The sequence below is a fragment of the Marmota marmota genome, unplaced genomic scaffold (genome assembly GCF_001458135.2).
Source record: "Marmota marmota marmota unplaced genomic scaffold, marMar, whole genome shotgun sequence".
Classification (NCBI taxonomy): Eukaryota; Metazoa; Chordata; class Mammalia; order Rodentia; family Sciuridae; genus Marmota; species Marmota marmota.
This window is the reverse complement of record NW_025999900.1, coordinates 24,194,526-24,221,755: the sequence shown is the minus strand read 5'-3', so window position 1 is coordinate 24,221,755 and position 27,230 is coordinate 24,194,526. Positions and strand designations below refer to the sequence as shown.

At 37.4% G+C, this 27,230-nt stretch overlaps 1 protein-coding gene across 1 annotated transcript; it reads left to right on the top strand.

The window, feature by feature from the left end:
• The first annotated feature begins 5,741 nt into the window (after nt 1-5,741).
• Psma6 (proteasome 20S subunit alpha 6) lies at nt 5,742-26,166 on the top strand. The gene is made up of 6 exons (XM_015491523.2): nt 5,742-5,961; nt 18,179-18,273; nt 18,712-18,793; nt 20,210-20,365; nt 23,164-23,342; nt 26,009-26,166. Exons 1-6 carry the CDS (start codon nt 5,886-5,888, stop codon nt 26,105-26,107), a joined length of 687 nt encoding a protein of 228 aa, XP_015347009.1. The 5' UTR covers nt 5,742-5,885; the 3' UTR covers nt 26,108-26,166.
• The last annotated feature ends 1,064 nt before the right edge of the window (nt 26,167-27,230 follow it).

Genomic DNA, 27,230 nt, shown 5'->3' with positions numbered 1-27,230 from the left:
TAAAATTCATAAAGATCCCAAGATGTAAGGAAACACCAGAGGTGGGAAATATCAGTGAACTGAAATTTGCAGTTTCATTCCTCTATCCACATCATGGGTGACGCTGCATGTATATAGGACAGGGTAGGTAAGAACTGGCTGCTTTCCAAAGTAGGAAGAAGATAGAGTTTCACTTCTGAATAATTGCATGTGCAGTGCAGATCTGTGTAGTACTTGGCTTCATTCCTTTTTTTAAAATATTTATTTATTTTTTAGTTGTATTTGGACACAATATCTTTATTTTATTTACTTATTTTTATGTGGTGCTAAGGATTGAACCCAGGGCCTTGCTCATGCTAGGCAAGTGCTCTACCGCTGAGCCACAATCCCAGCCTGACTTCATTCTTTAGTAGGGATAGAACAAAGCAAACTAACAAATAATCCAGTGCTTCTTCACCAGTGCCTACTTCTTTCACAAAGAGAAGCTGACTTCAAGTCTACTGGTAAATGGCTTATTTTCACTGAAGTGGTGAGCTTTATGTTTTTAAAGTGGGTACAGAATGCTCCCTTATTTGAGAGAAGAAACTGAGGTTGTGGGCACCAGGTAGTCTGTGGCAAGGCTCAGATTCTGATACTTAGCAGAGCCTGATGGTGTTCAAAGCTCAGGATCTTATCTCTCTCTTCCCCATTTTATTTTTCACTGGAACATTTGCTGTTCTTTCAAGCTATGAAGGGCTTCCGGTGTTATCATGCTTAAGGGGAAGTCATATGTTAAAAACCACCAACGGCTAAGCCCATACCAGCTGGTGTCTTCCATTGCCTCCTTCCAGTTTCTGGGGAGACCTGTGAGAATTCTCTTTCACACAGTCCTGTTCATGCCACTCTTAGGAGAAACAAGAAAGCTGAGCATTGGGTCTTCATTTAAAGCAGTATTGGGGAAAACAAGAGAAACATGAAAAGTTATGAGGATAATACTTAAGTTATATGAGTATAATACTTAAGTTGTTATAAATAAAAATCAAGGGTGAATTGAAAAGCTAAAGGTTTGAGCTCTATAGAAGGGGTTTATGGATAATTGTATTTAAATGTCATTTGGATTGAGCTGATAAAGGTTTATTCCCTTACAAACCAAAGGAAAGCATTTGTCATTTTGGGTAATGGTTGAGACTCCAGGCATAGAATAACAGGTACCTATGACTGCTATGTTGACAGACACTGTATTGTACCCTTCATTGGGACTAGAAAGTGAGAAAACCACACTCACACTAGATGTTATAGACAAGATGGCTGAGGAGCATTATTTCACTGGCCAAGTAAGGGGTTTGAAGGGCATATGAATAGAAGCATAATGAAGTTACCTCATATAAGTCACAGAAATCACACCCTGGCCCACATTTGACTTCTCCTTAGCCCATAAGTGATAGAATTAGAATGCAGATAAATCACCCTTTTTTCCTTCTCCAAGACTCATTCAGAATTACTGTACTCCTAGGTAACCAATCATAACTAGTATAGTGCAGGAAGAACTTGCAGGCCTGAGATTGATCTTAGAAAGATTAAAACAATGGAAAGATACAAATAGGGTCAGGTTCTTGCCCTCAAGGAGTCCTCTCAGGAGGCTCTGGACTGGAGAAAGTCTGGCCAGGGAGCTGGGCAGAGTCCTATTTCCCTCTCATTTTTTACCCAAAGCTGTTATATCCCTAGCTGTCCTGGCCACAGTTGTCTTTTGGGGATCCTTAACATCAGGAAATCTCAACTCTTCTAAAATACTCCATGATCAGTATTTGTAGCCAACTCACAGGGCATTGTTTCCAATTCCTGCTAACATCCATGGAAACCCAGGCCTCATTTTTCTATTCCCTTGGCTCACTGAAACTGCCAGCAGAGTGCCTTAAGCTAAGGGCTAAATTCTTATCTTGCCTTTAAGCACCATATGATCAGCATCTCAGCAGTCACTGGGAATCTACACTGCTATTTCTTACCTTTGCCTGTGGGTAACCTCTACCTTCCACCTTCTTCCACCCCCGGGGAGAATATAGGCCTTGCCAAACAGAGGCCCCCAGGAAATTTTCCAAGACTCACGAGATGTCAAGTCATCTCTAAAATTTTTCAAAAACCCAGAAAGTCATTTCAAAAACCTAATTTAGTGCCCCCCTGCCCCAAAGAGAAAGATCAAATTTTCCACACAGACACAGCAAATCTGCCCCACAGGCTCATGTTAAAGCTGCAGAAGTATTGGTGCCCAGACTACAGTGAAAGCTCCCTGACCCAGGGGGAAGTCCACCTGGCTAAGCAGCTTAGCTGCTGCTTGGTGGCCAATGGCACACATTCATGAAATCCACTTACAGGGGATTTCCCTTTGCACTGGAATCAGCAAAGGTTTTGTCTTTCTGAAAGATTTCCCAGAGGAATTCATTTGCCTATGTGGAAAAACTTAAATTTGTATTTCTCATTTAGTCATAAGTCTTTTCAAATAAAGAAATACAAACTGGGTGCACACCTATAACCCAGCTACTAGGGAGGCTGAGGCAGGAGGATCAAAAGTTAGAGGCCTACCTGAGCAACTTAGTGAGACCCTGTCTCAAAATTAAAAATAGCCTGGTGCAGTGGCATGTGCCTATAATCACAGCAGTTTGGGATGCTGAGGCAGGAGGATTGCAAATTCAAAATCAGCATCAGCAAATTAGCAAGGACCTAATCAATTTAGCAAGACCCTGTCTCAGAATAAAAAATAAAAAAAAGTGACGTGTGGATGTGGTTCTGTGGTTAGTGCCTCTGGGTTCAATCCCTGGTACCAAAAAAAAATTAAAAATTAAAAAATAAAAAGGGCCAGAAGAGGTAGAGCACCCTTAGTTTCAATCTGTAGTACCACTCTCTCTCTCTCACACACACACACACACACACACACAAAAACATAATACAAGTTTTAAATACTGAGCATGTACATTCTGTGAATGGTCTGATGCTTACTTTATGCTAGGCCCTGTTTGGTTTAAGGAGATGCTGGTGAGCAAAATACATAAGGCCACTGCCCTCAAGAAGACTGTGGTTCTAATCTAGCTTTCAATCTGTTTGTATTGAAAATGAATTTGATTCCATCCAGGAAGTATACTAAAAAGTATTAAAACGTACATATCATGTTTTATGCCTCAAAATTTGAATGAGCCGCATGGTGGTGCACACCTGTAATCCCAGCGACTCAGGAGATTGAGGCAGGAGGATCATAAGTTTAAGGCCAGTCTCAGCAACTTACTGAGGCCCTAAGCAACTTAGTGAGATCCCATCTCAAAAAAAAAAAGTGGGTTTGTGTGTGTGTGTACGCATGTGTAAAGAGCTGGGGAGGTAGCTCAGTGCAAAGTGTCCTGGGGTTCAATCCCCAGTACCAAAAAAGGAAAGAAAAAAAAAAAGTTCAAATGTGTGAAATAATTCTCACAGCCTGCAGGGTGTGAAATATCCCATCACTATAGGACAGTGAATATCCAGAATCATGTCTACAAAGGAAGCAAAAGATTGCAGCTATGAAAACATTTCTCAGTGTTCCCTTTCTACAGTTTTCTGTTCAATTTAATAGTCACTGTTGAGCTGTTATGAACCAATCCCCATGCCAGGGGTAGTGGAAGATACAGAGATGAAAAGTACCCAGCCTCTGCCCTGCCACTCTTGATGAAACCCACACATCTGACTCTAAACCATGTAATTGCCAATATCTGACCCACAAAAATGGCCATCTCTAACTCAGAGAACACTTAACCTACCATGCATGAAACCCTAGGTTTAATCCCCAGAACGGGGAAAAAGGCCATCTCATTTGGTTCAGACTATTTAAAGATTCAAATAATATGCCCTGGCCATATAAGTAAGAAAGAGATCACTGGCAGATTTGGGCTTCTTAGAATCAATGATCCTTAAAGGAGACAGGAGCTTGGGGAATGAGGGGTGATCAGGCAGTGCAGCTCAGAGCAGTGCCAGTATTATCCAGGAATAGAAATAGGAGAATGAAGTATAGAAGAAAAGGCTGAAAAGATAGGTTAACAGCTTTGAATGCTAAAGACTAGATTTTATTCAACTAGGCATGGCGACACACACCTGTAATCCCAGCAATTTGGGAGGCTGAAGCAGAAGGATCCCAAATTCAAGGATAGCCTGGGCAATTTAGCAAGACATGTCTATAAATTAAAAAGGGATAGGGATGTAACTCAGTGGTGAAGCACCTGGATTCAATCCTAATACCAAAAGAAAAAGAATATAGCAAGGTTTGGCTGAGTACTTGGAATGTGTAGTAAAAAGGCAGGAATTGGCTTGAGAGGGAAGAGATTAGATAAGGAATTCTGTTTTAAACATTTTGGGTTTTGAAATGCCAAGTGGCTTAGTATGGAAGAGAAGATTCAGCTTCAAAAACAGGTTCAGTGTAAGACCTAATTTGAGACATCAGCATAGGGCAGGCTGTTGAGACAGAGGGATTAAATGAGTTCATCCTCCTAGCAGCCTTACAGAGAATTCTATGATTCGCAGGCAAACTATAGCAATTACAGAACACAAGCGCGCTCTCTCTCTCAGAAAACAATACTCAAAAGGTCGACTTGATTCTGCCAGTGGAGACCTGAACCAGAAGGGACAACTCTTATCAGTACAATTAGAGCTGGAAAGTACCCTATGTTCCAGAGATGCTGTTTGCATTTACTATTTTCTTAATTATGTTTCAGTTTTGAATTTCTTTTTCAGGTTAATAAAATAGAAATTTATTTTTAAAAACCACTCTTGAGAAATTGGAATTCTTTTATGATGTTCTTAGACATTCTTTGGTTCTAGGGGGGAAAACTCGGCCAACATTATGTTTTTGCATTTTGTATTCATTAACTAGGACTCTTCATTTGGGTAAAACCAAAATTAGCACGTTTCTACAATTTGAAAATCCACCTGCTGTTTTCCCAAGGGACATCCCCTTTTTTGGAATTATTATCATTAATCCATCCAACACTAACCTGCTCATCCCTTCTGATCTTGTTCATTATCCATCAAGGCTGCTAACCTCCGGATTTCCCCATTACCTGTATTTCAACCTTAGTTCCACTTCTTAAAAAAAAAAAAAAAAAAATTGCTGTCCAAAGGAAGATCTTGCCAGGATAGAAGAAAATTCCGTTCTTTCCAGTGACTACTTGAACCCCTTCAGAGCCTACATTTTAGGGTTACTGCTACTGCAGCTGCTATCCTACCCACCCCGCCTCCGTCGTAGGAAGGAAAGTGGCAAGTAACGTGGAAGTAAGGAAGAACAACTAGCGTTCAGGTCAGACACAGGTTGGATGTAAGATGCCACTACTAACGAGATGTGATTACATTACGTGATCACACTGATAGGCAAATAACTACCCAGCAGCCCTAGAAATCTGCTTCGTTCTTTTTTTAAAAATACTTTTTTCTAGTTGTTGATAGATCTTTTATTTTACTTATTTATAGGTGGTGCTGCGTCTCGAAACCAGTGCCTCACACGTGCCAGGCAAGTGCGCTACCGCTGACCCAAACACACACACACACACACACACACACCTTCTCTCTTTTTAATATTTAGCTGCTTCGTTCTTGCTGTAGTCAACTCATTCTCAGCATGCAAGCCCTAAGACTGCACGACCCCCACTTCACCTGACCATCTTCCACAAGCTCAAGAGCAAGCCAGGCGCAAGCGCAATCCGAAGACCTTCGGCCCTCGGCGTCCCACCCCTAATGGGGGCGGGACCCTAAAACTCCCTCCTCGCTTGAATGAACGCTAGGGCCGTGAGTTCGGCCGGCCGGAGCGGAAGAAGACCGGCCGGTGCCCCGGAAGCAGTCACTGCAACTTCCGCAGGGGTTTGTACGCCTGGTGCCGGAGCTCCGGGGGCCCCGAGACTGTTTGAAGTAGTGGGTGTACCAACATGTCCCGTGGTTCCAGCGCTGGTTTTGACCGCCACATTACCATTTTTTCGCCCGAGGGCCGGCTTTACCAAGTAGGTGAGTGAATCAAGTTCGCCCGATGGTCCACCTGAATTGCCCTGTCATGGTTCGGCCTGGAGCAAGCAGACGCGACCCGAGTTTAGTCTGGAGCTGAAGCAGGGCCGGAGTTGGGAAGGAAGCGCCTAGTCGAGGTTGAGTGCGTTGGTGTTCACACCCGTCTGGAAGCAGGCTTCTGGGTCCCAAAGGCGAAACGAAAGCCTGGCCTCGTCTGGGCGAGCGCCGCAGCGCCTGAACACAAAGAGTTAAGGCAGACAAGGACTAATGCCTGCCTCTGGCTTCCTGAAGCCCTTTCATTTCCATTCTGTCCTGATAGGCCCAGAGTCTTATCTCCTTGAAATGATTGCTTCCTTATCTTCCCAACTCAAATGCCCCGTTTTTCTTTGTTTGCAGCATGGACTTCCTTGTCCTGTGGTTAAATCCACGCAAGCATTCAGAGGTTCCTGTGCTGTTTCTAGGGGTTACAAAAATAAATATTACACTCTGTCCCATACTTGGAGCTCACAGCTTAAAGGAAGTGATTGATATGTAACCAAATGGATAAGAAGGAAAATGAGAAGTGCCAATTTTCAAGTGTCTACCAAGTTCAAGACATCTTTGGAAAACTGTAGATAGAATGAATGGCTTCCAGTTATAGAGCTGCTCTTGAAACTGGCATCTTCTTTTAACCCACACCTATGGGATTGCTCCTAAAGTTTAAAAGCTGGTTCTGAATTTTAGATGAGGTATGATGTACTGTTACTGAAGATCAATTTTAGTGAAAAGAATCCTAAACTAGTTATCAGTTATTCAATTCAGTTCAATTGCAGTAATGTCGGAGTTAGGTTATTATTAAAAGCAGGCCTTTGACCTCTTGCCATAGAGAATTTAGTGTTAGAAGATTCTGTTTTACATCTGGTCTGTAATAGTTTTATTTTATTTTATTTTTTTAGTTTACTACCTTAGTGTCCTTAAAAATCTTAAGTAGAAAAAAAAATCGTAAGCAGAAAGGTAGCCTATAAATGACGTTCTAGTCACCTGTAAATTTTTAACAGAAGTAAAAATAATTTGGAGGAGGGGCTGGGGCTCAGCGGTAGCACTTGGCTGGCATGTGTGAGGCACTGGGTTTGATTCTCAGCACTGCATATAAATAAATAAATAAGATAAAGGTTTATTAACAACTAAAAAAAACAACACTTGGAGGGCTGGGGATGTAACTAGGTAGTAGAGCGCTTGCATGCAGAGGCCCTGGGTTCAATCCCCAACACCACCAAAAAAAAAAGCTTGGATGGAACAGGTTCATTATATTGCTACATACTGTATATAATGTGGCAACAAACAGCATCATGTTGAATCAGTAACCTTTTTAACTTGACCTCAATTGAAAAATATGACCAAATATAAAACAAAGAGATGACAGCTGTCTCCTTGAGGATTTTTCATTTTTAGTGTTTTATTCATGAATTTTAAAGAATTTTCCTATATTGGACTACTGCTGTGAGTGTTATTTTTGTGCTTTTTAATTTGTGAACAGAGAAAGCCACACTTAGACCTATGTCTTGCCTATATCCTGCATTGTAGAATCTAGCCATAAAGCATCTTTTTGTTTTGTTTTTGTTTTTGTTATGGTGGTGGAAGTTAAGCCCAGGGCCTCACACTTGACTAGGGAAGCACTCAGTCACTGAGCTACATTACCAACCCCAAAATATAGACTATTTATTTATTTATACTGGGAATTGAACCCAGAGTCACTTTGCCAGTGAGCTACATCTCCAACCTTTTTATTTTTATTTTTTTAATTTTGAAACAGTCTCACTGAGGTGCTGAGGCTGTCCTCAAACTTGCAGTCCTTCTGTCTCAGCCTCCCCAGTTGCTGGGATAACAAGTGTACACCCCTGTGTTTGGCCTTCAAAGCATAGTTTATATTGTTTCTCAGATTTGGTGAATAGAAAGGCTGAATATAGTGTCATTTTAATAGGATTTGGAAGAGAACATGCAGTTCAAAACAAGTTTAAGATCTAAACAGAATGATTTTAATATCTGTGCCTTGTTGAATAGCACTCTTCTGCTATTCAGGACATCAGTTACACGTTGCTGAGAGAAAGAAAGTGAAAGAATGGTTAGTATGAGCAAGCAGTATAGTGGTGAAGAATTCAGGCCCAGGAGCCATACCTGGATTGAGATCCCTGTTCTATACTAGCTAATTTGGACAAATTGTGTAATCTTTGCTTTAGTATCTTTTTGCAAATTAGGCTAATAATAATTCCTTCTCATAAGGTTGTTTTGAGGATTAAATAAGGCAATGCATGCCTGCTGCATACTAATTCCTCATAAATGTTATCACGTGCTTTTTTGATTCTTTGGCTTTGGGGGGTGGAGGGTCTATTAAATTAGTAGTTCTGTAGATGTGGAATGTTTTCCTTTCTTTGGATCCATCTATGCTTAGTTCTCCTGTGAAATATATGTATATACTCATTATTTGTAAATGCTATTTATTAGGTTTATAAACTCTAGAATCCTCCAAAGACAAAGCATCTAAGAATTGTAAGGTGCAAATTATTAATCTTAACTGCCAGAAAATAACATAACAAAAATAGAGTGATGATGAAGAAAAGATTAATGGAAAAGTAAGAATGTTCCTCATCTTCCATAGTTAAGACTCAAAGAGATAAATGTCGAGGATGGAGGAGTGTAGCTCAGTGGTAGAGCACTAACCTAGCATGCTTGAGATCCTGGGTTCAGTCCCCAGTACCAGAACAAATAAATAAATGTAGTCTAAAGTTGATAAATAGAGGTATAAATTGAAAGTTACAGTTCTAAACATAACGTTATAACTGTAAAAGTATAACATTGACAATGTTTGCTCCTAGTAAGTAGGGAGAAAGATTTTTTCCCCCCATTTTATACTCTTTGGTAGTATTTGAAATTTTTTTCTTAATATATGTACACAGGTATTTTGCTTGCACATGTTAAAAATCATAAAGTACTGTTGGGGATGGTGACACATGCCTGTAATCCCTGTGCCTTGGGAGGCTGAGGCAGGAGGATTGCAAGTTCAAGGCTAGCCTCAGCAACTTAGAAAGATCCTGCATCAAAATAAAAAATAAAATGGGCTCGGGATATAGCTCAGTGTTAGAGCATCCTTGGGTAATACCCAGTATCACCAAAAAAAAAAAAAAAAATTAGAACACCTAGGTTTGAAATTTAGTTTTCAGGGATGTATCTCAGTAATAGAACATAATTTAGTGTGAGGTCATGCGTTCATTCCCAGAACTGCAGCAGGGCAGAAAAAGAAATTTAATTTCAGGGCACCTAGCTTGTATATTATAATGTTGTAAACCTTAAATATATACAATAAAATTTTATTTTTGGTACTGGAGATTGAACTCGGGGGTTCTTTACCACTGAGCTGTATCCCAGTCCTTTTTTAAATTTTTTATTTTGAGATAGGGTCTCACAAAGTTGAGGAGGATCTCACTGAGGCTAGGTTGGCCTCAAACTTTCATTCCTCTTGCCTAAGCCTGGGATTACAGGCATGTGCCACCACACCCAGTTTAAAACTTCCTTTTTAAAAAAAAAATTAATTTGAGCAATTCCTTAGTTTACCAGTGGGGAAAATCTAGTTGATCAAATTAAGGTTGGCTACATTATTTTCCCCCTGATGCTGGAGATTGAATTTAGTACCTTAAACATGCTAGGCAAATAACTCTACCACTGAGCTACACCTTCAGCCCTTTTGTATGTGTGTGATGTACTCAGGATTGAATCCAGGGTACTCTACCACTGAGTTACATCTACCTAGCCCTTTTTATTATTTATTTTGAATATACAAATATTAAATATTTTATATTTTAAGTTGCTGAAACTGGCCTTAAACTTGTAATTCTCTTGCCTTAGCCTCCCTAGTAGCTAGGATTACAAGCATGGACCACCATGTTGAACGCCAGCCCTTTTTATTTTATTTTTATGTATGTGTGTATTTTTACCAGGGGTGTTTTGCCACTGAGCAACATTCCTAGTCCTTTTTATTTTTAAACAGGGTCTTGCTAAATTACCCAGTCTGTCCTCGAATTTACCATCTTCCTGCCTTAGCCTCCTGAGTAACTGGGATTATAGGCTTGTGCTACCACATGTGGTTGGCAAGCCGTGCTGCTTAAGGCTCCTCTCGTGCTTTTTGATGCTTTGCCGGATAGGTCTGGCAAAGAAGAATAGGATGGTCACTTGGATTTGTCTGCCAGTTGAATGTGAGGACTGCCTAGTTGCTTCTAAATGAAGCATATTGTTACGGAACTCAAAAGAAGTGGACTGGTAGAGAGAGATTGGAAAAGATAGTTTGTAAATAAAATGTGAAAGTAGTATTTATTATGTTATTGAAGCCAGAGTTCCTGGATTCGAGTCATCTCCACACCAAATGTGAGAATTTTCTTCATTTATAAAATGGAGATGATTCTACCTAGTTTTATGAGGCACCAAGATTTATTTATTTTTTATTGGTTATTCAAAACATTACAAAACTCTTGACATATCATATTTCATACATTCGATTCAAGTGGTTATGAACTCCCTTTTTTACCCCAAATACAGATTGCAGAATCACATTGATTACACATCCACATTTTTACATTATGCCATATTAGTAACTGTTGTATTCTGCTACCTTTCCTATCCTCTACTATCCCCCCTCCCCTAGGCACCAAGATTTATGAGTTGATATGTGCAAAGCACTTAGAACAGTGCCCAGTATATAAGCACTCAAATGTTTCGGTAAGTATTGCTATTAAGAAGAAACAGGCTGGGGTTGTGGCTCAGCGGTAGAGAGCTCGCCTCAAACATGCAAGGCTCTGGCTTCGATCCTCAGCACCACATGAACATAAATAAATAAAATAAATATGTTGTGTTCAACTACCACTAAAAAAATAAATAAATATTTTTTAAAAAGAAGAAGAAGAAATAGCTGGACGCTGTAGCACACACCTGTAATCCCAGCAGCTCAGGAGGCTGAGACAGAAGGATCACAAGTTCAAAGCCAGCATCAACAACTCAACGAGGCCCTAAGCAACTCAGTGAGACCTTGTCTCTAAATAAAATTTTAAAAAGGCTGGGGGATATGGCTCAGTACTTAGGTGCTCCTTGGGTTCAATTGCCAGTACCAAAAAAAGAAGGAGAAACAAGTCGCTGATGTAAATGGAGTAGAAACTCAAATAAATGAGCTGAGAAGTACAATCATATATCAGTTAATGATGAGAATGCCTAGTTAGTTGATCTCATTGTTGTGTGACTATCATAGTGTATACTTGCACAGAATAAGACAGCTACTACATCTCTAGGCAAGGGGACTACTATTGTATATGCAGTTTGTTGCTGGCTGAGCCATCGTGATGGCTGTACTTAACTGTTTGCTTCTTTTGCAATTGAAAAAATTCTTATTTTAAAGCAGTGTTTCTCAACCCAGTCTCCTCATGCCCTCCTTGAATCTGATTTGAAATTAGATGTGTGTGTGTATACATACATACTTACGCGCGTGTGTGTGTGTGTATATGTATATATATTTACTACATAAAAGGTGATTGAATTGAAGACTACTGTATTTTTCAAATGTCATATTCTCCCTCTCCCTATGTCAGTGCCAAGATTTCCAGTGACCCTACTCCATTGAGAATCATCATTTTAAAAAGTAAAATATTAGGAAGCACTGAAATGAGTCACGGTTCCTGATAATGTAGCTTACAACTTTAGGAAAAGACAGAATAAGCAGCTTCAAAAAAATCTTAACAGAAAGTTTTTAGGCACATAGTATTGAAATGGAATATAGATACACTATCCTTCCTTGCCGCAGTGGAATATCTTGTTTTTTTTATTATCCAAACTTAATGGCATGTATGGTTCTCAATTCATTTTTATTTTTCCAGCTCATGTTTGTATAGGGGGAAAATCATATTTATAACCCTAAATTCAGTACAGCATTTTAAACAAAATTATGGTGGAAAAAGCCTTGAATAGCATTTCTAATAATTGGTAGACCCTCAGAATCACCTGTAGATGTGTTGTAAAGCCTGATGAGGATCGATCCATAAAGAGGTTAGCATCTCTCCTCTTGCTACCATCAGAGTCAGCTGCTAACATTGTGAGCCATTGTCTGATACTATGTGCTTGTCCTGAACTTTTGCCACACACTACCTTTTATATTTAGCTCTTGTTTTGTGCTGGTGTTATATAAATGCATACTAGAAAAATTGGGAAAGTGCTGGGCAAAATTGTAGGGAAGGAAGCAAAGTAAGTAAGAGATTACTGTGGAAAAGACATGTCTGTTTATAAAACAACTATTAACCATTTGGTTTGTGAGCAAGGTTACTTCCTAACCTGATGGTTTGTTGTCTGAATTAACTATATGAAAATATTGGCAGCTTCATGTGGTTCCACCTAATACTTGAGGTATTTTACTATGTATTTAAGTTAAGCTTAGGGTTGAATGTAATCTATTATAATCTTACCCATGGAAAAACTAGGGAATGGGCTAATACAGTTTTCTTGTATTATGTTGAACTTTCAAGGACAAATTAGCATTTGTGCATTATTAGCATAATGGTGTTTTTAGTCTTGAAAGTTTTTGAAATTTTAGTCAAAACAAAAACTTTTAGTGATGGAAATGAAGTGTTTTAAGATACTGTTACCAAAATTTGAATTCTAACTTTTGGGCTGTGGCTCTGTGGCAGAGTGTTTGCCTAGCATGTGTGAGGCACTGGGTTCAAGTCTCAGCACCACATAAAATAAATAAATAAAGTTATTGTGTATGGCAAATAAACAAATAAATAAATAAATGCATTTAAAATACTGCCCACAGGGATTAGTATTGTGGCTCAGTGGCAGAGTGCTCGCCTAGCACATGTGAGGCACTGGATTCAGTCCTTAGCATCACATAAAAATAAAGGTATTATGTCCATCTACAACTAAAAATATACATATATTAAAAAAATGCTGCCCACAAACTCTTCTGTGTTTTCTTTATTGGACTTCATGTTGCTTATTTCTTCTGTAACATGTGATACTACTTTTTTACATTCCTAGTTTTTCTTTAGAAGTTACTCTTTTGAGGGTGGGGGGGGCACTGGGGATTGAACTCAGGGGCACTTGGCTGCTGAGCCACATCCCTAGCCCTGTTTTGTATTTTATTTAGAGATAGGGTCTCACTGAGTTGCTTAGCACCTCACTTTTGCTGAGGCTGCTGGCTTTGAACTTGCAGTCCTCCTGCCTCAGCCTCCCTAGCCGCTAGGAATACAGGCATGTGCTACCGCACCCAGCTGAAGGTTACTCTTTAGGTGTGGGTGTTCTCTGAATTCTTTACTCTGGCACTTTCTAGTTTCCTGGAATTTATTCTGAAAATATGTTTTATGATGATAATGTTAAAATGGGGATTCATTTATGCTAACCTTTATTGAAAATTATAGTGCAGCATGGTGAGTACTAAAATAATGGCACAACAAAAGGTACTATGGGAAGTAACTAGACTGACTGCTAAGGAGGGCCAGACAAGGCTTCTAAGAGAAGAAGAAGGTGAAAAATAAAAGATAGTTTGTGTCTTGAAAAACTGAGTGGCTAGTAATACCATTATTCAAGATAAGCACTATTAGAAAAGAAACAGATTTATGGAGAAAAGGAGCTTATTTTCAGACATGTATATGGAAGAAATACAAATTTGCAAATATGGTTCCAGAACTAGAGATGACAGAATTAGTAGTGATTATATAGGTTTAACTGAATCCATGTTACAGGATAAAATCATCCAAGGTTAGGGAAAAGTGACAGACTCCTAGAGAAAATAATACTTGAGAGGGAAAGTTCTCAGAGAATCAGGAAAGGAATAGTTGGAATGATTTTCCTAACTAAAAACTTTAAATATTCAGTTCCTTAGTTCCACCAATCCATTTCAAATACTCTGTAGCTACATGTGGCTGAAGACTATTATATTGGACAGTGCAAACATAAAGAACATTGCCATCACCACTAAAGTTCTGTAGAACAGCATTAAGTCTAAAGAGAGAGCAAAGAGAACTCCCTTAATGGATCCTGACAAATTCACAGGTGTACCTCTATTGAGAAGCATTTTTATATGTATGGTATTTTTTATTTTGCATGACAAAAGTGTGTATTACCTTGGGTGATGGTACTGTGTCTTTTGTGGCTCTTACTGTGCATTAAATATTGAGGAAGTGTTCATTTAGTGCATGAGTGACACATACATACATACATACACACACACACACACACAAGGATTACAGTTGTGTGCCACAGCGCCTGGCAGCTCTTACACAAATCAAATAAGTAATGCCAGTGAGTGAAAAGGCTAGATGAGATGCCATAGGAGGTGGTGGTACCTGTGGGAAACTGCAAAATACATGTCCAGCCTTGGGTAATTTTTACTCTGAGCTGCAGTTATTATGTGAGAATGAAGATCAAGTGTTACCAGATTTTTTCCCCAAGAAAAACAAACTCCTGGTTTTACCTTCATGTGATGTTTCACTTTGAGTTAATTAAAATCTCTAGGAAACCTACCCTGCATTCTAAACCAACGTGAATTAACTGGGTCCATGACTTTTTTTTTGGTGTTGGAGATGGAACCCAGGGATGCCCTACCACTGAGCCACATTCCTATTCCTAGCTCTTTTTATTTTTATTTTAAAATAGGGTCTCAACCTGCTGAGTCTCTGGGATTACAATATGCACCACTATGCACCTGGCTGCTCTTATCTTTTTTTTTTTTGGTACGGAGGCTTGAACTCAGGGCACTTGACCACTGAGCCACATCCCCAGCCCTATTTTGTATTTTATTTAGAAACAGGGTCTCACTGGGTTGCTTAGTGCACCGCACCTCGCCTCACCTCGCCTCGCCATTGCTGAAGCTGGCTTTGAACTCACGATTTTCCTGCCTCAGCCTCCCGAGCCACTAGGATTATAGGTGTGTGCCACAGCGCCTGGCAGCTCTTATCTTCTTGATTAGCTCGGGTATTATATTCACTTCCTGTGGCTGCTTTATCAAATTATCACATGCTTGATGGCTTAAAATAACAGAAATATATTCTCTTACAGTTCTGGAGGCCAGAAGTCCAGTCAGTTTTACTGGTCTGAAATCAAGGTGCTGGATAGGGCTGCACTCCCTCTGGAAGCTCTAGAAGAAAATCTGTTCCTGCCCAAAGTTCTGCTTCTAGAGCTGCCAGCATTCCTTGGTTTGTGACCTGCCTCCTCATTCTAATGTTCAAGGCTAACATCTTCAGATCTCTCTCTCTACTTGCCTCTTCTAAAGATATATTTGGTTGCATTTAGAACCTACCAGAATAATCCCCCCATCTCAAGATTAGTTTTTTTAAAAAATTGTTTTAGTTGTAGATAGACACAATACCTTTATTTATTTATTTATTTATTTTTATGTGGTGCTAAGGATCGAACCTAGAGCCTGACACATGCCAGGCAAGTGCTCTACCACTGAGCCACAACCCTAGCTCCTCAAGACTCTTGAGCAATCACAGCTGCAAAGACCTCCCCTTTTGCTGGGTGCAGTGGCATATACCTCTAATCTGAGTGACTTGAGAGACTGAGGCAGGGAAATCACAAGTTTGAAGCCAGCCTCAGCAAGTTATTGAGGCTGTAAGCAACTTAGTGAGACCTTGTCTCAAAATAAAAATATAAAAAGTCTGGGGATGTGTCTAAGTGGTTAAGCGCTCTTGGGTTCAATATATGGTACTCAAAAAAAGACCTCCTTTTTTTGAAGATAGAGTTCATAGGTTCCAGGGATTAGAGCATGGGTATCTTTTGGGAGGCTGTTATGCAGCCTACTACAGGGTGTATAATTTTATTGGTTTGTTGTTTTTGTTTAAAAAAACTACTTTTGCTTTGCTCTTTTCTAGCTTCTTAAAGTAGAAATTTAGGTAACTGATTTTAGACTTCCTAATGAAAGCAGTTAAAGCTATGTTAACTTTTCATGCTTTGTAAAAATTGCACAAATTTAGCTGTCTAAACAACACATATTTTATTACCTCATGGTTTCTATGAGTCAGGAGTAGTTTGGGCACAGCTTAGCTAGTTCTGCATAGGAACTCACAGGCCTGCAATCATGATACTGGAATTGGTCTGTGTTTTCATCTGAAGACTTGCCTGAAGGGAGAATCTACTTCCAAGCTCACTGGGGTTGTTGGCAGAATACATTTCTTTGTGTGTATAATTGAGAGCCCCAGCTTCTTGATGACTATAATCTGGAGACCAATTACTTTATCAAACTTACAAGAAGAATCTATAGAGTGAGTTGGCCAGCGAGACAAGTCTTATATAATGTTATAAAGATAACATTCCATCAACTTTACCATATTCTGTATGTTAGGAGTGGGTTCTAGGTGCTGACTACACTCAAGGAAAGAGGGTTACACAAAGGTGTAACTACTTCCCAGCAACTCAAGAGACTGAGGCAGGAGGGTCACAAATTTGAGGCTACCCTTGTCAACTTTAGCAAGACCTTATTTAAAAAAAAAAAAAAAAAAAAATTAAAAAGGCTGGGAATGTAGGTCAGTGGTAGAGTATACCTAGGTTCAATCCCTAGTAACACCAAAACAGGGAAGGGAGGATGAGAGGAGTTGTAATACAGTAGAATGATAAAAATTAGTTATTATAGTTAGCCAGTTTAAGCTAGAGTTGAGGATTTCTTTCAAGGTGATTTTTCTAGAATCTTTTTGCCTTATTCTTTTGTTCTATCTTAAATATATAGCCACTTAGAAATATTAGATAATTTTTATTACAGCACCTATTAAAGGAAATTCTTTGGTTTCATAGGTAGTATCTTCTTAACTAGTTCCTATCACTGTGACTTTTTGAACAGATGAAGCCAGGCATCAAAACCTTGTCTAGAATAACACTTGACAGAATCATGAAATAATGTATTACAAGTCAAAATGTATATAATTAGTATTATGAATAATTTTTTCCTTTTAGTTATCTTCTGTATTTTCCACATTTCTACAATGAACATGTTTTGCTGCTTTTTCTTAATTTCAATATCTTTATTATTAAATTTAAATATTACAGAAATGAATAACACAGCAAGTGATAGTCTCATCTATAATCAAAAGAACCATATGTTGAAGGTAACATGAAAATTGCAAAAAGCATGATCCAGAAAAATTCAGCTTGGTAGACAAATCAATGCAAAATAATCTAAAAGCAGTTAAAACCACATGTGGTCAAATTAGTTATTGAACAAAGCTAACAGAAATATTAAGTTTTGATAAATTTTAAAGCAGCTGAATTTGACCTGGGAAAAAAAGAAAAGACCCACAAAACAGACTTTTCTTTCTTTTTGTAGTGTTAGAGCTTGCCGCTAAGCTACATCCTCAACCCCAAAATTTTATTTATTTTGGCAGGGGTGAGGGTACTGAGGATTGAACCCAGATGTGCTTAATTACTGAGCTACATCCCCAGTCTTTTTTACTTATTTTGAAACAGGGTCTTGCTGTGTTGCTGAGGCTGCCCTCAAATTTGTGATCCTGCCTCAGACTCCCAGGTCACTGATATTCCAGGTGTGCACCTCCAGGCTGGGCTCCAAAACGAATTTTAAATGATAAAACATGTTCAGTAAAGACTTGCTGTGATTAAAATTACTTAAATTAAAACTGTGATTAAAATTACTTAAATTAAAACTTAAATTATGAGGCTTGAGCCTCATAATTTCAGTGAAATGGAAATGGAAAATAAAGAGTTGGCTTAACTTTTTTTTTAATTAGATTTTTATTATTTTGACTTTATATATCTTAGATGCATTCCATGTTAGTTTTTATAGCTCAACCTCATTCTTTTTTTCTCCTTTTTTTGTGGATCTGAGGATGGAATCTGGGTAGAACCTCACACATGCAAGTGCTCTACCACTGAGCTACATCCCCAGTCCAGCCTCATCCTTTTATCTTTTTTGATACTGGGGATTGAACCTAGAGTTGCTTAACCACTGAACAACATCCCAGCCCTTTTTATTTTATCTTTATTTTAAAACAGGGTCTCACTAATTTACTAAGGATCTTGCTAAATTGCTGAGGCTGACTTTGAACTTGTGATCCTCCTGCCTCAGCCTCCCAACTTGCTGGGATTATAGGCATGTGCCACTGTATCCAGGCAATTTCTTTCTTTTTAATGACTATTTGTTATTGCATTGTATGAATCTATAATAAATTATTCTACCTTTTAAAGAAACCTATTTGTTTTTCAGAATATGCTTTTAAGGCTATAAACCAGGGTGGTCTTACATCAGTAGCTGTCAGAGGGAAAGACTGTGCAGTAATTGTCACACAGAAGAAAGTACCTGTAAGTATTACATCTCAAGAGAGTTTTTCATGAGTTTGTACAAAAGTGTATTACTTTATTCATATGTTAACATTATTCTTGCTTTGACTGCTTTCCTACTAGTTATTCAAGGAGTATTAGTTGAGCATCTATAAATGGTTTAGCTGAGTAGACAGAAGTAACATGTTAAATTCAGTGATATGATTATGAGCACAAGGGAATTTCTAAATTTTTTGTCTTCTAGGACCTTGATACAAGTTTAACAAACCCACAGGAAAAATATCTAGGAAAGGAAAACAAAGTCCCACCCCCCCAATTGGTTTTAACCATAAAGTGATTAGAATACTTTATATGTCTAGTAACATTATATAGTTTATTGCTGCATAATGTTTTTATAATTATGGAGACCTGTAAGGTGTTTCTCTTTTTTTAATTGTTTTGATTTATTTTGTTCACTAGGACAAATTATTGGATTCCAGCACAGTGACTCACTTATTCAAGATAACTGAAAACATTGGCTGTGTGATGACTGGAATGACAGGTAATCAGCTAGATGTCTGTTTAAATATACTAGCCTTATGTTATTTTCTTCAAATACTTTTTTGAGTTTTGCATTTAATTTTAGAGCACCAAAGTGCCTGATTTTTCTAGGTGATATAAGTAGATATGCGATACTCTCAGGCTAGAAACAATATTTTAAGAGTACTGTGAGTGGTTTTTGCTTAACCACTATATTACATACCCAGGCTCCCTCTCCCACTCTTAATTTATTTATTTATTTATTTTGGAGATAAGTTCTCACTAAGTTATTTAGGGCCTCAGCTTCCTGAGCTGCTTGGGATTACAGGCATGTGCCACCCTGCCCAGTTTATGAGTGTTTTTGAAGGTGGAAATGTAATGGTATCAGGTCTTTATGCTACTTTTAGGGAAAATAGGCTGAAGCACCTCTCATAGAAACTGTATTTCAGATGTGGTTAGTATTTAAGGAGACCTAAGTCATTATGTCTTGCTCAAATTTGGTAATCATGACACTGATTAAAAATGGGTAAGAAATACTATAAAAATTATTTAGGGGCCAGGTGTGGTGATACAACACCTGTAATCTCAGCAACTCAGGATGCTGAGGAAGGAAGATCATAAGTTCAAAGCCAGCCTCAACAACTTAGTGAGACCCTGTCTCAAAAATTTTAAAAAGGGCTGAGAATATGGCTCGGTGGTAAAGTGCCCCTGTGTTCAATCCCCAACAACTCAAAGAAAATTACTTCGGGTTTCTGTTTCTTGAAATCAAGGGAAAATTCAAGCCTGAAACAAAGATCAAGTGATATTATTCTCTGTCCTAAAACCTTGTGCTTTGGGAAGTAATTTGACTCTTATAGAAACTATTCCGACCAAAAAAAAAATAATTGTGACAACTGGTGAAAGGTTTATTATAAATGGGCAATGCAGTATATAGAGCTGTATCTTTTTATTTATTTACTTTCAGGTTCATTCTTTTATTTATTTACTTTGTTGGTGGTAGTGGGAATTGAATCCAAGGACTTTACCACTGAGCTACTTCCCCAGTCCTTTTTTATGTTTTATTTTGAGACAGGGTCCCACTAACTTGCTGAGGGTCTTACAGTGTTGCTGAGGCTGGCCTCAAACTTAAGATTCTCCTGCCTCAGCCTCCAGAGTTGTTGGGATTACAGGCAAGGGCCAGTGTACTTGACAAGCTTCATCTTTTTAAAAAAAAAAAAAACCTTGTTGCTGAGTCATTCCATATTCATTGGTGGGAGAAAGGGCCATAGTGGACCCCATTTTGAAGACTTTTCTTAACTCATAATAGAGATATACAGAAAGGTATAGGTATTTATGGAAAGGAAGTTGCCTGATGTTCAGGTTCATTCTTTCCTTTTAAAGAAGTAAACCTTTTTTTTTTTTGGTCTGTCTGTCTGTCTTTTATTTTTAATGCTATAAGCCGACAGCAGATCCCAGGTACAAAGGGCACGCTATGAAGCAGCTAATTGGAAATACAAGTATGGCTATGAGATTCCTGTGGACATGCTGTGTAAAAGAATTGCTGATATTTCTCAGGTCTACACACAGAATGCTGAAATGAGGCCACTTGGTTGTTGTAAGTATACTAAGAAGTCTCCTAAGCCTCCCAAATAATTGATCAGTTGTAATTTTTTTGAGAAACGTGTTTAGAGATATTTAGGTTTTAAACATGTGATTTAGAAATTACATAAGGTGGGGAAATATTTTAATAAATCAGGAATGAAGAATAAGTTTCAAAACAGTATGATAGATATCTTTAAGCGTTAGGTGCTGTTAGATTTTTTTAATAAAAATATTTCTATTTGAGTGTGTGATTCGAAAGACCCAAGTTCCTATTTTGTTGGGCTGTTGTTAAGGTATTCTGTTGGAATTCTAGATTAATTAATTCCATGGAAATACCTAAATTAGGCATCTTGACAATGTAGCTACTTCTTTTGACCACTCTAAAGAATTAGTAACACACAGGCCTATAATTCACGTTTTTAGAATAAATTCCTATTTTTGAAAACAAATAGAATTTTATTGAGAGAAGGATAAAGTTTACCCATTTTTAGACTTAGTGAATAAATTAACCTGAAAAATTCAATACATGTTTGTTTCTGGCATTGTCATTCATGAGAATTAAATGTAATGATATTTCTCTTTAGTATCTGATTCTGCTGACCTTTTACTTAAAAAGTATTTCTCCCTTGATTTCTAAAATAGTATTCTTCTTTTAATTTCTTTAGCTCATCCTCTTCTGTTGATTCCTTAAATGTTGTTGCTCACCTGGTTTTGACCTTGGTCCTTCTTTTCTCTCTTAAATTTCATTCACTTGAATAACTTCACTTACTACCTCTGTACCAATTGCTCATGCATTATCTTAACCAAGTCCCTCTATATCCCACAGACACTTCAAACTTTAAGTTATTGCTATTTTTCTACATTCATTCTCAACTTCTCTTTTCTTGTCTTCATGCCACCTTTCTGGTCATTATCAAGTTTTGCCTAAGTATATTTTCCTTCTCTGCCTCGTGTTACTTTTTCATCATATTGGGCTTTTGTTGCTTAGCTAATTTTTCAATCTCTTCTCCCTTTTCTTTCTAGTCTATCCTCCATATTAACTCATGAGTTATCCTAAAATTGAATTTTTATTGTTGCCTCCTGATAAAAATAGATTCTTAATCAGCTTTAGCATAAATCCCAAATTCTTTAGAACAATATCAAGACCCTTTATAGTTTATTCCCATTTACCCTGATTCTTATGCTCTTTTCTTCTCCCTTACCAGAAAACTCTATAATGTATGGATCTTTTTGTTGTTCCTGGGGTGCACCCTGCCCTTTCATGTCTTAGTGTCTTTGTATATGTTGGTCCTTTTGATTGTCCTTCATGTGTTTATGATCTGTTAAACCCTTCTCATTTTTCTAAACCCTGGAGTAAAGTATTTGTTGCTTCCTCCAAGTAGTAAGTGGGTATTTTGTGTTGCTCTTGTACTCCATATCCATTAAATTACAAAATATAAAAAAAGAAAATTACAGGTGACATAACTTTTAAATAAAGCAGATATCTGGCATCTTGTAGAGTGTCAATAAAATAAAGTTGAAAAATTCCTCATTAGTAGATAGTATAAAACATCTATAACTGAATACAGTATCCGGCTAATACTGAATATTCTATTATAGGACACTATATAAAAGGTTCAAATCTAGAGTATAAGAAATCAGATGTTAAGCCATTACTTAAATACTTTATTATCTGCTCTGTTGAATAGAAAGAAGTTTGATTATGATGTTTAATTGTATGTCCATGGTGTGATAACACTTAGATTTGTAGTAATAAAGTTATATTAAATTTAAAGATTGGTTTGTACTGACTTTATTAAGGGGGCATATACCAGTGGGAAGAGAGATGAGCAGTATAAAGGTATGCAGTTAGCTCCAAAATGTGTTCCATACATTGTTAGTTCCCTGGAACCTTAGTAGTTATTTCTTAAGTTTAAAAAAAGAAGAAAAAAAGTAGTCCTGGTGTTTTAAGTCAAGTTTTTGCTTCTGTGACTAAAAGACCTGACAAAAACAATTTTAAAGGAGGAAAAATTTATTTTGAATGCTCATGGTTTCAGAGGTCTCAGTCCATAGACAGCTGGCTCCATTCATAGGGGCTCTAGGTAAGGCTTAACATCATGGCAGAAGAATGTGGTAGAGGGAAGTGCTCACATGATGATCAGGAAGCAGAGATTCCACTCACCAAATACAAAATAAATACCCCAAAAGTATGCCCCAGTGAGCAGCCTCTTCCAGGCACACCCTGCCTGCCTTAAATTATCACTCATTTAATCCATATAAGGGGATTAATTCACTGATTGGGTTAAGACTGTCAATCTAATCATTTCACCTTGCATTGTCTCACATGTCAGCTTTTGGGGGATACCTCACATCCAAACCATAACACCTGATTCGAGTATAAGAAATATTGAATAAAAGCTAAATAAGCCAATCTACAACAGAACATTTCAGAGCATTTAATATGTTGTTATTTATTATCTATAAAAGGGATAAATGAAAATGTTTTCAAAGTTTATTTGACCAGGTAACATCATAAGGGATTAAGGGCTCAAATAAGTATGCTTTGGGTAGTAGCATAGATTAGAAAAATTGTAAATTACATTTGTAATACTCAATTTCTTAATCTGTGATACATCCTTTTGCAAAATAGAAATTTGTTTGTTGCCTAATTTATCTGATAACATATTTTGTCACTTTTCTTAAAGCAAAACACATGTCACAAAATTGATGACCAGAATAATAATTAGCAACAGTTCTGTGATAGCACAAGAAAGAGGAAATTTTGTTGTAGAAGAAAGGTATAATATATTTAATTAGGGTGTTTCTTTTTAGGTATGATTTTAATTGGTATAGATGAAGAACAAGGCCCTCAGGTGTACAAGTGTGATCCTGCAGGTTACTACTGTGGGTTTAAAGCCACTGCAGCAGGAGTTAAACAAACTGAGTCAACCAGCTTCCTTGAAAAAAAAGTGAAGAAGAAATTTGACTGGACATTTGAACAGACAGTAGAAGTAAGTTAACCAAATAGAATTGACTTTTTTTTTTTTTTTAATATTTTTTTAGTTGTAGTTGGACACAGCACCTTTATTTATTTATTTTTATGTGGTGCTGAGGATAGAACCCAGTGCCTCACACGTGCTAGATCATCTAGAGTGTTCTACCGCTGAGCCATAACCCCAACCCATAGAATTGACTTTTTTTAATGCTTTGTAGAACAATGAAAATCTTTGCCTAATTGATAGTCTTAAAAGGGTTATTCCTGAGTTATATCACAAGACCAAAGTCTGTCAGCTTAATAGTAAAACTGATGTCATTCAAATGACATAGAAAAATGAAGACTTCTTTAATCACTTAATTCCTGTCTTGCTTCATAAATATATTGGAAATAGGCTTCAACAGAATACACATGATAAAATGGGAAAATATGAATAAGAGTAGGGCCCAAAGACTTTCATGGTTACTATAGTTGAGAGACTCACATTAGGCTTAAGCTTCCTGGTGACAAAAGTGAAAAGGTTAGAAGTCAGTGATATTGCTCTTTTGGTCTTAAAGGAAAAATAGTCACATACCGAATTCTCAAGGAAGCACACATTTTCCTAGTAAAGGTACATGCTCGGGGCTGGGGATGTGGCTCAAGCGGTAGCGCGCTTGCCTGGCATGCGTGCGGCCTGGGTTCGATCCTCAGCACCACATACAAACAAAGATGTCGTGTCCGCCGAAAACTAAAAAATAAATATTAAAAAAAAAAAATTCTCTCTCTCTTTCTCTCTTTCTCTTTTAAAAAAAAAAAGTACATACTCAGAATGATTTGAGTGGGTGGGGGAATACACACACACACACATATCTGGGATGCAAGATAGTGTAGCTAGTTTTCTATGGGGTTCTTTTGGGGAGTTTTTGTTTGGTTGGTTGGTTTTGGTTTTGTTGTTTTGTTTTTCTACTGGACGTTTAACCCAGGAGCACTTACCAACTGAGCCACATCCCTAAGCCCCTTTTTATCTTTCATTTTGAGACAGGGTCTCACTAAGTTTGCTTAGGGCCTTATTAAGTTGCTGAGGCTGGCTGTAAATCCCAAGCTGCTGGGATTACAGACATGCACCACCAAACCAGCTTTGGAGTTCTTAAGGAAATTATTCATTACAATTGGTAAATTTTAAATTGACAAAGAACAAGCTAAAATTCTTACCCAAGTATTTAGTAATCTTAGACTGTAAAGAAGCCTCTTATTTAAAAAAAAAAAAATTTTTTTCTTTAGTTGTAGATGGACACAATGAATTTATTTTATTTATTTTTATGTGGTGTTGAGGATCGAACCCAGTGCCTCACATGTGCTAGGCAAGCACTCTACCACTGAGCCACAACACCAACCCAAGAAGCCTTTTATTTTTGCCAACAAAATTAAGCAGAATTTTGGATCTGAGGATCTGGAACTAAGGCCTTTCTGAAGACTAACATTATGCTTTTGAAAAATTACCATTTAAAACTTTTATAGTCTGGTACAGTGACACATGTGCCTGTAACCCCTAAGACTTGGGAGGCCAAGGCAGGAATATTGCAAGTTCAAGACCAGCACCAACAATTAATGAGACTATAAGCAACTTAGACCCCATCTTAAAATTTAAAAAAATAAAAAACTTAAAGCAGGGTAGGCTAGGGATGTAGCTCAGTGGTAAAGTGCCCCTGGCTGGGTTCAATCCCCAGTACCAAAACAACAACAACAAAGAAATCTTTTTTATTTAGGCTCTAGAGATGTAGCTCAGTGATAGTGTTTGCCTAGCATGTGAGAACCTAGTACCACACACAAAATAAATAAATAAATAAAACTTTTCTATGTGGGGCCTTGGGATATAGCGCAATGGTAGAGCACTTGCCTGCATACTCAAAGCTGGATTTGATTCCCAATACTGCTCCCCACACACATATACATAAATAAATATAAACTTTTATATTTGGTTAGTAGTTTATCTTATACTGAGAGATGTAAAGTTTTCATCTTGGAGATAATAGATCTTGTTAAAATATTTCTTAAATTTTTAAATTCGTAATTATATTAATACATCAGATTTTAAATGTTCTTAAATTCTTACTACTATAAAATCTTTGAAGGTACAAATTGTATAATTATTTATTCTCTTTCCATCTCACATCAGCAGTAAGTGTAATACCTTGCATATAGTGGTCATCAAGCCAATAAACTTTTTAAAAAATTATATTTATATATGTGTGTGTATGTATATATATATACATACATATATATATGTATATATATATATATATATATATGAGAATTTTTTTAGTTGTTGCTGGACCTTTACTTTATTCACTTGTTTATATGCAGTGCTGAAAATTGAACCCAGTGCCTCACACATACTATGCAAGTGCTCTACCACTAAACCACAACCCGAACCCCACAAATAAAATTTTATATAAAGCATCCTATTTTTTCATGTACCCCTTTAATTTATAGCTTGCTATAATAGAAGTAAGTTTACCATCATTGACAGATGACACATTATAGTTAAGCAATCTGTTAGTAACATAGGCTATAGAACTATATTACTAAAATATGGAACAGAAGTAATAGCGTTTGATGAACTCATATTATTTGAATAAGCTTAGGATTATAAAATTCTTATAATTTTGAAATACTATGTTTTAATATTAATACTTTTTTCAGACTGCAATCACATGCCTGTCTACTGTTCTATCAATTGATTTCAAACCTTCAGAAATAGAAGTTGGTGTAGTTACAGTTGAAAATCCTAAATTCAGGTAAGTTATGTTATGAACCATGTATTTAAAGAAATTTACTAAGAGCTAAAATTTCTGACTAGAAAGGTAGAGAGAGACCTTTGGGTCCATTTGTTCTGTAACTTGGTGGAGGGTGAGGATGAACTATGATTGTAGTATTTTTTTTTTCTTCAGCATTTGAGAATCTATTTTAATTTATTGGAGAGCAAGGAGTGCACCTTAGTTCTGGAGCACTTGGGTAGCATGCTAGAGGCCCTGGGCAAGGGGAGGGGTAGGGAACACTTATTTATAAGACAGACAGTAGGTGCTGGCGTTGTGACTCAATGGTAGAGTGCTCGCCTGGCACACATGAGGCACTGGATTTGATCCTCAGCACCACCTACAACTAAAAATTAAATATTTTTTTTAAAAAGACAATAATAGCTCTTTTCTATTTAAGAGTCACTTTATGTTTAACACCAGAGGTGTCACAAAATCATGTCCTTTTATTTTTTTAAATTGTAGTTGGACACAATATATGTATTTTACTTATTTATTTTTATGTGGTGCTGAGGCTCGAACACAGGGCCTCTCCTGTGCGAGGCAAGCGCTCTACTGCTGAGCCACAATCCCAGCCGCAAATCGTGTTCATTATATAAGCAGTAAAATAAGAGCTGTGTGGGCTGGGGTTGTGGTTTAGCGGTAGAAGAGCTGGGCATGTTAGCACATACCTGTAAACCCAGCTACGCAGGAGGTGAGATAGGAAGATTACAAATTTTTTAAAAAAATATTTTTTTAGTTGTAGATGGACACAGTACCTTTATTTTATTTATTTATTTTTATGTTATTGAGAATCAAACCCAGTTTCTCACACGTGCTAGGCAAGCACTCTACCACTGAACTATAGCCCAAAAGATTACAAATTTGAGGCCAGCCTGGAGAACTTAGATGCTGTGTCAAAATAAAAATAATTTTTTAAAAAAGACTGAATGTAGCTCTTGATTGATCATTTGCCTAGCAAGCCCTGGGTTCAATCCCCAATACTGCAGAAAAAAAATAGTAGTAGAAAACAAGCACAAGGGTTTATTTTTTTAGTTTAAGGCTGATAGAAATCCAATCCCTCAGTAGTAATTTTCAAGTTGTGTTTTTTTTTTTTTTTTTTTTTTTAG

Coding starts and splice junctions, on each gene's coding strand:
- Psma6 (XM_015491523.2), top strand. CDS start 5,886: ATGTCCCGTGGTTCCAGCGCTGGTTTTGACCGCCACATTACCATTTTT. Junction 5,962..18,178: donor GGGCCGGCTTTACCAAGTAG/GTGAGTGAATCA, acceptor TTTGTTTTTCAG/AATATGCTTTTAAGGCTATA. Junction 20,366..23,163: donor AATGAGGCCACTTGGTTGTT/GTAAGTATACTA, acceptor GTTTCTTTTTAG/GTATGATTTTAATTGGTATA.